Source organism: Protopterus annectens, chromosome 4.part0 (genome assembly GCF_019279795.1).
Source record: "Protopterus annectens isolate FY-2018-M chromosome 4.part0, PAN1.0, whole genome shotgun sequence".
In the NCBI taxonomy this organism is placed as follows: Eukaryota; Metazoa; Chordata; order Ceratodontiformes; family Protopteridae; genus Protopterus; species Protopterus annectens.
Window position 1 is genome coordinate 690,410,058 of NC_056733.1, and position 12,952 is coordinate 690,423,009.

Genomic DNA, 12,952 nt, shown 5'->3' on the forward strand with positions numbered 1-12,952 from the left:
GATTTAAGCTGGATTCAGTAAACACATCATCCACAATGTTTAACACTGGCGGAATAGCAAGGGGTCTGTGTTGAGGTAATAAAAGGAAGTCTCTGAGCCTTTTCTTGGATTCAGAGTAATCCTGGGCTTCCCAATGGAAATGCTCCCTCATGGTATGTAAGGTTTCCCCAAAGGAAGGCGAAGAGGCTGATGGAATTGATTCCTCAGCATCAGAGACCTCATAAGGGGGTAAAGAATATCCTAGGTCTGAGGATGAATCTGAAGAAATGGACAGCTGGTCGGATGAATCATAGTCTGCATCCTGTCTGGGCCTTTTATCAGGAGGGGGATGGGACCCCCTGATCAGAGTGATTAGGTCTTTGGCCATTTTGAGCAGTTGTTTCTTAGGCATGGAAGCCTGTCCTGGAGAATGTTGCATTTGTTTCCTTGTTTTTAAAGGAGGCTTAGACTTGGTTGGGGCTTAATGGTTAACTGAGTAGGTCTGAAAACACCCTCTGAAGCTTCGGGTTGCTCAGCTACTCCGGATTCCTCTGAAGGGTTAGCGTCGGTAGGCTGAAAAACTTGTGCATCCGAAGGCCCAGCCATCTCCACGTGGGAGTCTGAGGCGGCCTGTGGTTCTGCAGAAGCGGTCGTCAGGGGCTGCGAAGGCGCTTCGCTGAAAACCGGAGAACCGGCGACCGGCCTAGAAGAGGCTTCGTCGTCAAGTCTGGGCCTCAGATGCCTGTCCTTGTCTTTGCGTTTTTTATGTATTCCGGTCATCGGAAGTCTGACAGCATGGTGTAATTAAATTTTCTCCCAAAATAATGTCGGGTAAAATCAAACCGACGTTTAATAGTGCATTTGTTAAACCTAGCACAAAACCGACAACCAGTGACGTCGTGGTCTGAGCCTAGGCATGGGATACAATAGGAATAGAAATCCTTATGAGGTATTTGCTTCCCACAACAAATACAGTTATTAACTTTTACTGACATCTGTCTGAGGCAAGAAAAAGTTTCCCCAACGGGGTATTTAGCTTTGTAGAAGACTTCGGTTCTGGATTCGGAATGAAAATCTCAGGAGTCGGCCGACCAGCACTTGCGAACTGCTTTTGCTTCGGGCACCGCGCAGCAAGAAAGACTGAAGAAAATGGCATCGGCTGCATCTTATATACCCCAATCGCACTGACGTCAGGGAGGAGGCGACAGCAACCGACGCCGGACCAAGACTTTGGAACTCAGGCCGACTGGGGAACCGCCTGACGGCAGGATAACCCAAGTGTAATGACTGCAGCAGTGTAACACAATGAACATCTAGATCCATATATATGAGATGCAACCTGGGGGATTATGGGTAGAGGAAGAGTCAAAACTTTGGAACCGATAAGCTTGAGATCGGCGCCAAGGTTGGACCCCGCTGAATCAGACAATCCACAGGTCTGAATGAACGAAAATAGACAACAATGGATCTTACCGTAACAGCAGATGTTCTATTACATTACTGTTGAAGTAGTGTAAGCTATTTGGGTCCTACCACTGGTGGCAGGGGTCACTGCAACAATTATCTATAGGTTGGACATAGTACAGTTGTGTAAGAAAATGTATTATTACAGTACATGTTCTAAAGGATCTCTGTTGTAGTAACCTAAGCTATTTGGGTCGTACCCCCTTGCCACGTAGCTTAGGCTATTGCAGCAGTGATCTAAATGTTGAACATTTTTTTTTTGTATGTAAAAACTTTTGGTCTCTTAGATCCAGAATCAATCTAAGATCCACTGTCCTTCTGGGGACTAAAGAGAATCTGGAATAAACTCCAGACCTTCTCTTGGGGTAGTGGGAACCCAGATTCTTTTCTTGAAGAGATTTACAACTTCTTGGTTGGCCGCCTCCTTTTGACAGGGCCGAATGTGTGAAGGAGGAAAGAAAGCTGACAATGGCGGGAATATGAATGGAATTACACAGCCTCTGGATATTACTTCCCTAATCCAACAGTTCAGCATGATGGCCTGCCACGCTCTGTGAAATGAAGTATGTTCATATATGAATGTCTCCAAATGTGTCTAGCTCCCTGAAGGAGGGCAGACAATCTGTGCATCTAGGGTAGTTCCTGCAACCTCTGGAGAATTCTTTGTAAACATTGCTCAAAGGATGGTAGTTGAGAATTTCAAAATCTTATATATTTTTTGTAATCTTCTTACTCCTGACAAAGGACCACAGAAGATTGGAAACAGCATGAGAGTCTTTCCCCTCCTGCCTGTACTTCAGTAATTTTGCTTTCACATGGAGTTCAAAAAGACAGGACCCATCATACACAGTTGCTGGTGAAGGACAGCTCTCTGTAAGCCACAAAGTCTAAGCCAGATCTCCCCACAGTCATGCCTGACCCAGCTGCCCTTGCTGTTGTATCCACTGTGCTGTAAATCAGCCTCATGGAAAGAAACCATGCACTGGATACTGTTACCACGTGATAGTCCAGGGTGATGTTGCACAATGACCTAGACCAATTTTTTTAGTGCATCTAATTAATTATATGCTGTCTTGCTGAAGATGGATAATGTGTGTCAGGTAATTCAACACCATAGTGGCTAATGTGCCTGATGCATAGACACACTTTCCCACCTGAGCCACGGTCCAGAAAATCTCTAACCTTAGGGATGATCAAAGGACTCTCTTCAATGGACTCTCTCCTAGTGGCAGCTACCACCACAATGGAGTCCACACATGGAGCCTTACTCCATAGCTGTATGTCCTTAAGAGGCCAGAAGATCTTATCTGGTCTTCCTGAGATAAGGCTCAGCCATGCTAGTCTCTTGCAATACCCTGTTCCCAACCAAATCAATCATGCAATAAGTGGGTGGGACTACCCAGTGTGGAGGTAAGGCAGACAGAAAAGCCTCCTGTAGCATTTTCTTCTCATGGAAGATGGAGTCAGCTACCCAGGATCTCCTCTTTTTTCAAGAGTTCAAGGATGTTTCTGGTTTGGGGACTCAAGTAGGGGAGTTTAGTTGCCTTTTTATTTTCTTCCTCTTCCTGAAAACAATCTGAGTGGATTTGTCCAGATGTTCAGAAGATGAATCATCTCCAAATACACTAGATATGCTGTGTCTTTTGGTTCTGTGACCTATTGGGAAGACAATTAAAGGCCCAAAGCTCCCAAATTACAGATCTCTAGGCACAGCAGATGATGGAGGTGCTTTTATGGGGTTCAGCAATCTGAATGGTTACCACTGGTATCATATACAGACCTTCGGTTAGTGTCAATAGACTGTACCCCACTGCAGATGTCACCACATCATCCCCTCTGATGTCAACGCAGAGTCACTGCTACTGACTCTAGCACCAAGAATGGACAAAACACAGAGGTTGGATTCAGTACTGATGGCACAAATTCTGACAATGTCAACACCACAAATGACCCAGAGGGAGTAATTACTGAAGATGCTGCTAATTAATTAACATAAATGACCTCGTAACTAGTGAACCTCAGCAACAAATAAGTTAGTGTCAAACCTTAGGTGCTATAAAAAAAGACCTTAGATGCTAAAGAAGGAGTTAGGGGCCAAAGAAAGAAAACCCATTGGTGCTGATGTAGAAGGCACATGCACGTGCGCGCACACACACACACACACACACACACACACACACACACACACACACACACACACACACACACACACACACACACACACACACACTTATCTCTGATACTTTCAGTGCCAAAGCTGGGGACAGTGAAGGACCTTAAGAAGTGGAAGGTATGGGACCTACTCTTGATACCCCAGAAACACAGAGGGAAACAAAGACATCCATCACAAGTTGGACCTTTGAAAAAGTCTTCATTCTATCCCAATCTAAGTGCACAGAGGCACTACCTACAGACCTACTGGTCTTACAGATCCATCTAGATAATTCCCCTCACAGGAGAATCTACAAAATCTTCTCCTGAGAGCAGGTGATAGTATCAGTGATATCTCAAACTGTTAAATCTCAGTGGAAAGCATTTGTTCCACATTATAAGGCTGAACTACTTTGGCTGGTGGTGGATCAGCCCTAAGAATCTTTGGAGAGAAAGGCAGATTTATCTTTTTTTTTCCTGAGTTCTTTTATCCTCAGCCCCTCTATTTTCCTTCTTCTTTCCATCTGAGGGCAGATGCACTTACAGTACAAGTTTATTCCTGCATACTTCCAAGTTCCAGTTCCCAAAGTTTTTGCAAATCTTATAAAAGGCCTCCAAAGGGTCCACCTCTAGGTACCCAACACAAAGATTCTGTGCATCCTTACTGTGTGAGCTTGTGGCCACACTTGATACATCTCTTAAGGCCAGAGATCTTTAATTCTCTCCACACTGCATTCACTAAGCACATAGCTATTTCATCAAAACTAAACAAATAAAAACTGTAAACATTAGATCCACTGGCAAGAAAACACAATACTGAAAAAGGCCTAGTCAATGGCCAAGTAGATGGCAGTGAGAAAGGAAACGTGCACTGAAATACACAAAATTAAATCTGTGGCTCTAAGCTGCAACTCTAAACTAAAACATCACCTACAAAGTCCTCAGCCAGAAAAGTAAAAGAATAAGATATTTATTTAACAAAAGGCTGACTTTATCCAAAGAAGACATCTGAGCCTCAGATTTCCCTGCTGATGTTTTCAGCTGCAAATGAGATCCGGAGAAGAAAGGGAAACATGGTACATTATGAGAACAAGGGCAGGAGTTCAAACTCTTGGGAAAGCCCTGTGGGTGTGAAGAAATGTTGCTTCTGGCGACCAGTTCTGGGTTTAGAGCAGGTGGACTGGATCATGCAAGATCTGCCAAATGGACATAAAATCACTTAGGAGCACAATATATGATTTGGTATTACTTTTTAAACTAACTTAAATTATAAGTCAGAAAACAAGACAATGTCTTTGTAAGTTCTTTACACACTGTGTAAGTGCATCGTTTTGTACAGAGAGATAACAGCTAAACTTTTACCCGTTTTCGTAAACTTGGATCCTGTGGCTTTTCAAATAATTTCCGTTTTTTTCTCAAATGAATATCATCAGACTGTTTTTCAAGAAAAGAATCCACCACTCGTTTTTTGGAAAGTTCATCGGTTTTCTGTTTGAGATCTTCTTCTTGTTCACTTTTCTTCTTGACAGGCTCTGGAACTTCCTTGTTTTCTCTGTTCATCTTCTGCTCCTTGAGCAATGATCCTGGTAAGTTAGATGCGTACTTAAATCCAGGTCCCCTCTTTTGCTTGTAGGCCAAAAGAAAGTGAAAAAATAAAAAAATAACTTTATACCTTATGTCACAAAATAACTGCGTATCATGACCTGTAAAATTAACCTGATTTTTTGAGGACTGACAATTCTGTTGTGGAACTTAAGACAATCAGTAAAATGAACTGAAACTACATTGCAGTATTTATATTAATGTGCATTAATATAATTTCCCATAAAAATACACTCTGTATGTGTAACTTTTTTGCACTCTCATCCCACACAACCATCTAGCCCCCCCATTTCCTAGCAGCACATTCATCTCCCTGATAACTGGCATCTTTGAACACTGGGAGAGAAAGGCAGTGGCCACTAATTAAGGACATCACTCAGTGTGGGGGTTAGGACATTTTTTAAAAGCTCTTTGCACCTGCTATCCCCATGCTGTCCAGAAAGCACAGTGAACACCTGCTACACTGGGGATCTTTGTAATTTGCAAGCTTACTCTCACTCACTGTACAGCTATAATGCCCATACCACTTGGCAGTCTTGTAAGCCCTGCATCCTTAGTGAGACAGCTGCAATCCTGGGCCCTCCCCAGGTGGAGCTCTTGTGGTGGGACTCTTGTCATTCCCTAAGTTGGGAGATCCAACATCAGCCTCCCACTCTGATCTCTTCCTTCCAGTGCTCAGGCTGCTGATACAAATCATCTGGGGCACAGTCAGAGCTATAACCTCGATACTGTACAGCCAGTTCACAATAAAATGATACTTCTGCACATAACTTGCACTAAAAATAATACTGAACCGCAAGTTCCAATTTTATTAAATAACGGCTAACTAACGATTCATCAAAAGTTCTATTTCTTTGGACAAACAAATGTTCACAAATAGAAGTTATGTCCTTACCATAACGTTCCATGTGGAGTGTTCATCTCGCCTTTGTTCTATCACCTAATACCCACAATCCCTCAGATCTAGTTTGCAAGCAAACCAGCAGCCAAAGTCATCTATATACATATATATATATATATATATATATATATATATATATATATATATATATATATGTATCATACAAATACAATTATTGCAAATGCAGAAGGAGAATACTCCAGACCAGGCACCAAATTGAACGTTCTTCCTGAGGAAGAACAAGATGAACACTCGGACATAACTTCTATATTAGCTCCATGTTCCTGAGGAACTCACGGGAGAACATTCTTGAGCACAGTGGAACCAAAGGTTGCCCTATCCCTAGAAACCCTGTCCACTTTGTAATGAGAGATAAATGTATGCGGTTTAGCCCAAGTAGCAGCTGCACAAATCGTGTCTAATGGTGAGCCAAGGATGTAGACACTGATCTTGTAGAATGTCCTTTAGGTTTGACCGATAAGGTTTGATTAGAAGACTCATAAACGTATATGATACAATCAGTTAGCCATTTGGAAAGAGTTCGTTTAGTAACCGCTACACCTTTCCTGCTGTCAGCAAAAGCTACAAATAGTTGATCAGATTTCCTGTGATCTTTTGTTCTATCCAAATAAAACCTGAGTTGTCTATGGACATCCAATTTGTGCAACATATACTCTAACTTATTAGTGTGATTTTTGAAAAAGGTGGGTAATTCAATGGACTGATTAATGTTATTGGTAGAGCAAACTTTGGGGAGAAAGGATGGATTAGTGCGAAGAGATACTCTGTCAGAGTGGAAAATCAAATAAGGGTGTTTAATAGAAAGAGCCTGAAGCTCAGACACTCACCTAGCGGATGTAATGGCTACCAAGAATAGAGTCTTCCACGATAAAAACTTCAATGGGCAAACTGAGGCTGGCTCAACAACATCAATTTAGAAAGTAAGAGGTTCAGATTCCAAGGTGATGTAGGAGTTCTAACTGGTGGTCTAATATGAAAGGATCCTTTTAAAAAGCCTTACAAAGTCTGTGAGCCATAACAGGCGCACATTCTTCCACATGAAAGTTGGAAATGGCAGCCAATTGCACTCTTAAAGTGGCAGGAGAAGCTCCTTCATGGAACAATTCTGTCAAAACTCAAGATCTTGTTTAACGGAGCTATAACAGGGTCCAAATGATGTGAATTCGCCCAGAAGCCATTTGCTGGTGTAGGTCTTTGTAGTGGAAGCTTTATGAGAAGCCACTAATATATTCTGAACTGCCGGTGTAAGAGAGTCAGACCTGGCTAGGCGGAGCAGCCAAGCTGCTAGATGGAGTGATTCGAGAGATGGGTGAGGAACTCGTGAGTCAGTAGATCTGGCTCTGGGTCCAGAATCCAAGGTCCTGTTGCAATAGAAAGGGGAACCAAATTTGACGAGGCCAGAATGGGGCAATGAGGATTATCGTCCTCTGAAGGTTGTTGGCTTTCTGCAGAAACTTTGCAATCAGGGAAAGGAGGAAATAATAGGGCAAAGTAGCTCCTGCATTTGGCGTTCATTGAAATATCATCTTAATTGACTGTTTGAGGGACCACCGTGAGGCAACAGGATTGCTCTGCTCAGCCTGTCGGCTATGACGTTGGATGACCCGGGATGTATCAGAAAGCGACCCGTGGACTCATTGCCAAATTCTCATGGCCTCTCTGTATAGTTGATAAGACCTGGTTCCCCCTTGTTTGTTTATGTACCAGACTACAGACATGTTGTCTGTCTGAACTGCAATAGTCCCTAAAGGAAGAAGGGGAGCAAAGTGTTGCAACGCTAAAAACACTGCCCTCAACTCCAGAACATTGATGTGCAGATTGTACTCCAAATTGGTCCATTCGCCTTGGACTGTCTGTCCCTGAAAGATGCCCCCCCACCCTATCAGGCCGTGGTTAGCATGGGTAGCACAAATGGTCTTCCGCTGGAAAGGTTGCAAGTCTGAAGCCACCAGGTTAGGTGTGATTTGCATGTGTTTGTAATCAGAATTTCGTGTGTCAGAGGTAGCTGTTGGAACGACCATTGTGCAAACAGTAGCCATTGCAGAACTCTCATGTGCAGTCTTCCGAATGGCAGCGCAATGAGAGAAGCTGCCATGAGACCCAAGACCTTCAGAACCAGCTTTGCTGGGGATTTTGGACGACAGAAGGAGAGAAATGTGGCTTTGAAGTGAGACTATCCTTTCTGGAGGGAGCCTTAGAATTAAATGATATCTAATTCTCCTATGAATAAGATATGCTGTGATGGCTGTAGTAAAGATTTTACGGAAATTCGAGGTGAACACAAAGTTGTAGAGTGTAATCCCTGGCCTGTATCAGTTGGGTGGTGGCAGAAAGGAGCCAGTATGCATTTGGTGAAAACCCTGGGGGCTGAGGTCAGACCAACTGATAATGACTGGCTCCCAGCCAGAATGATCCCTGGACGCCCTGGCCATTTTGATGTGGTAGTATGCGTCCTTCAGATCTATTGAGCACATCCAGTCGCCCTTCTGTAAGAATGGAAGGATCGATTGAAGCGTGACCATTCGAACTTTTCTTTCTTGACAAAGGTGTTGAGGTTGCTTAGGTCCAGAATGGCCTCCAGTCCCCTGTCTTCTTTGGAACTAAAAGAACCTTGAGTAAGTTCGAATCCTATTTGGTCCGCTGGGACTGGTTGGATGACTCTTTTTCTAGCAGCTTTGAAATTTCTATAGCTGCTGGGTTACATCTGGGAGTTTTCGGGTGGATAGGAATGGTATTCTGTAACCTCTGGTAACAACGCTTTTAACCAGTTGTCTGTAGTAATGTTTTGCCAGGCCTGAGGGTATAAAGAGCAGGACAGTCGGGCCTCCTCTCAGGAGTGCTGGAAAGGTTTTCCAGGGGTATCCCTGTCACCTTGTCTGCCGCCAGGGCGTCTTCCACCTCTGCCCTCCTCTGCCTCTAGAGGGGCATCACCCTGTGTGCCTGGGAAAGATCCTTGGGGTTAAACCACATTTTCCAAGGGGTGGAAAACGGACTCCGACAGCAGACAGAGTCTTTCCCTCCTGTTCACGGGTCTCCTTTACTTTGGGGCCAAAGAGAGTGGCACCATCAAATGGGTAGTAAAGGAAGACTTGAAGGCTTCCGAATGAACATAAGCGCATCCAGGATTGCCTGCAAAGAGCAATCGCTGAAGCTGCATGATATCAGCCTCATGGATGAGTTAACAATGGATGTATTGAGATGTGCTGTAACTTTCTCTGAGACTATCTCCCAGCTCTTTGATTAGATCCAAAATGGGTCAAATAGTTCAGGATCTGTCCATAGTCCTGGAATCTTTGTTAGGCGGATGGACAGATGAGAACTCCTTTGTGAGGTAAGCCTTGTCTTGGGGTGCAGTGATGTACTTATTAGGCTTCCTAGGGACTGGTTCCACCATTAACTCATCGACCCAGGAGGAGGAGAATGCCTTCAGCAAGACTGACTCATCCTCAGAAGGGGAAGGGACTGCCAATCACCTCTGTTTTAGGATCTCCAAGATGTCAGCAAAGAGACATCTTCTGAAGGTGACTTTGGGGACCCTTCTGACTCATCCAAGTCAGTATCGGATGTCAAAGATTCTTGTGGAGAATCTAAGTGTCTCCTCTTACACAATCTTTTCCTAGGGACTTCACATCCAAAGAAGCCTCTTGGATGTGGCTGATTCTACTGATGTGGTTGTGACAACACCTTCCTCAAACAGGCACCTCCACAATCAGTAGATCAACCTCTTCCAGCTCCAAAGACTGGACAGGTCTCGGAGGAGGAAGGGATGGAGATAATGGAAGGCCTTCAAGTTTCGACACCAATTGGGTGGAAACCGAGATAAGTTTGATGCTCCAATAATTTCGGTCCACATCGATGTCGGAGAAGGGCTTGAAACTGACAACAGTTGAACACAGTCTGTGGAACCGGTGATCTAACTTTAGCTGAAGAGCTCGGAGCCGATGACTTGGGATCGCCCGAGGACTTGGATGCCTGGTCAGAAGCATCCAGGGAAGGTTTAACAAACCTCTATCCATTAGTTTCACTGAAAGAATGACAAATAGAGCAGTCCTCTGCAGGTGAGGAACTATGATTGTCAGTTACTGACATTTTCAGACATGTCACTATAAAAGGTGAAAAGTCAAATCCAGTAAAATTGTCAAATCCAGTAATGTTAGTCAATCCGTTGTCCAATCCAAAAGGGTGGTAGGCGAGAACTCTAAATAAGTTTTAACAAGAAGTTTCCCCTACCACACACACAAAAAATCACTAAATAACTTTATATGATAAAAGTACCAAGAAAAACACAAGAAAAAAATCTTAATCTTTAGGTGCTCACCCAGTGACCCGAGCGGCTGCAGCGGCAAACTAGATCTGAGGTAAAGGCAGAGGGGATTGTGGGTATTAGGTGATCTCGAGCTCGGCCGAAGATTGAACACTCTCACATCAAAGGTTACTTAAATTAAAAGTTATGTACTCACCATAACTAATCATCTGTGTTGTCCATTTTCATTCATCCTCAACACATGGGTTTTGATCTGATCTTTGGATTCAAGTCTGGTGCACACTCCAGACTTCGGATCCAATTCTCGAGCTCCTCCCTTTACCCATAATGACTTAGTCGAGCCCCATTACCTCAGATCAAGTTTGTTGCCTTTAGGCCCCTATAGCTAGACAGAGACAAGAATAGCTGACAGAAAAAGAAGAGATCAAACCCAGAACTGTAAGTTCCAAATCATAGTCCAACAGGTTTCTCCAGAAGGTGGAAGGGATGGGTGGGAGGGAGGTTGAGGAAGAATGAAAACAGACAACATGAATGCTTATTTATGGTGAGTACATAGCTTTTAAATCTGATGTTGTCCTTTTCATTCTTCAACTCAAGGGACAAAGTCCCCAGCTACTTTAATCTCGAGTGGCCCTCAAGGAAGGATATTCCAGAGTACCACTGAACCAAAGGCTGTTTCTAGATATAATATCCAATTTGTAATGAGTAACAAAGGTATGAGCACTGGACCATGTGGCTGCTGCACAAATATCAGTAGATGTTCTTGACCAAAAAGCAGATCTGGTTGAATGAGTCTTGTAGTGGTTTTGGTAGGGGAATGCCTTGTTGAGAATAGATCCAAGAAATACAATCAGTAATCCATTTGGCTAAAATGACTTTAGAAACTGGGAAAAACAGTCTTTTTGGTGAAAAGGAAACAAATAGTTTATTTATTTATTATTTTTTAACCAGGGAAAGTCCGACTTGGAACAAAGCCAATTTTCAGCAGAGGCCCAGGGAGAAAGGCTCCAGATGCATGTCTTTGTAATCATAATAGTTGATCTGATTTTCTGATTTGTTTTGTCCTGTGAAGATAAAAGTGTAACTGTCTGTGTACATCAAGGAGGTGAAGCATGTACTCTCCTTTTTTCGAAAAAGTTGGAAAGAAGGCTGGTAAATGAAAGGATTGACTAATGTTATTTTCACAGACTGCTTTAGGTAAGAAGGAAGGGTTTGTTTGTAAGGTAACCCTATCTTTATGGAAAATAATGTAAGGGATCTTTGAAGAAAGAGCCTGGAGTTCAGTTATCTTTGCAGAAGTAATGACTACTAAGAAAAAATTTTCCCAAGAAAGGAATTTCAGATCGGTTTTAGCTGATGGTTCAAAAGATTTCTGAGTTAGACATTGAAGCACAATGGTAAGATGCCAGAGAGGTGAAGGATCCTCTATTGGTGGTCTGAGAAGAAAAATGTCTTTTAGAAATAGAAAGTTCACCCCAGGGATCACTCCAGTGGCTCTACTTGATAGAGGCACTGGGAACTAACGATGGGTGCCACAATACCAGGGCACTTCTATGGGCTAGGCTTGTAAAGGCCCCAGGGCCATTAGCCTACTACACACCTATGAACCTACAATTTGTAACAGGCCAAAGAATAATCTCGATTTCCTGTGTGAAAATTAGAGACAGCTGCTAATCATAGCTTAATGATAGAAAAATTAGCTTCCTCTTTAAAAAAAAAATTGTCAAAAATTCAAGTACTGCAGATAGTGGAGCAGAGAAAGTATCAAGCTCATTTTTTCAAGACCCAAAAGGAAAATCTTTTCCACTTGCTCTTCTTTACAGTAGAGTATTTTTGCAAACAAGGGAAGAAAGACTGGGCTGTCTTAACCATTACTGGAAGTGGAGAAACCATGCGGTTAGTTTGAGGGCCTGAATATTGGGATGTTTGACTCCTGACAGGTGTGAGAAGAGATCCGGAGATGGCTCCGTATCCATGGAGGATAATGAAGATGAGACCACAGAAAGAGGAACCATACCTGTTAAGACCAGAAGTGGTCAATGAGGATGACTAATCTCTTCAGCCAGCTTGCTTTCTGTAGAAATTTGGGAATCTAAGAGTGGGATAAGAATAAAGAAGATCAGAGGGCCACACGTGAACTAGAGCATCTCTCAGTGACTCTCCCTTAAACGGGATAAGAGAAAAGTACTTGCACTTTTGTGGGGGGACAAAAACAGGTCACAGCAAAGTTGGCGCCAATCCTTTCCTCCACAGCATGACTGACAGACCACTTGTGAGGCATCAGGACAGATCTGCTTAATTTGTCTGCTAACATGTTGGCTTTCCTTGGTATGTGCATTGCAACTAGAAAGCAATCTGAGGAGACTGCCCATTCCCACACTCTCATAGCCTCTCTGCAAAGGGGATAAGATAGAGTTCCTCCTTGTTTGCTGATGTACCACACCACAGACATGTTATTGGTCTGAATCGCATTAGTCCCTACAGAAAGAGCATCTTGCAAAGGCTGCAATACTAGTAGGACTGCTCTCATCTCTAGTACACTGATATGTAGATTAGTCTCTTGAGGGGAC

General features: G+C 43.3%; 1 protein-coding gene across 5 annotated transcripts in view; it reads right to left on the reverse strand.

Moving 5' to 3' along the window:
* Positions 1 to 12,952, reverse strand: part of KDM2B (lysine demethylase 2B) — a 3,837,686-nt gene that overhangs the window by 521,754 nt on the left and 3,302,980 nt on the right. For 3 of the 5 annotated variants that reach the window (XM_044068654.1, XM_044068656.1, XM_044068657.1), the window contains one exon: positions 4,957 to 5,229. The exons of 1 other annotated variant lie outside the window; for it this stretch is intronic. In XM_044068654.1, coding sequence (XP_043924589.1) covers positions 4,957 to 5,229 — 273 coding nt within the window. The remainder of the gene's footprint in view (positions 1 to 4,956; positions 5,230 to 12,952) is intronic. One more of the 5 variants, XM_044068655.1, reaches the window with a different exon arrangement.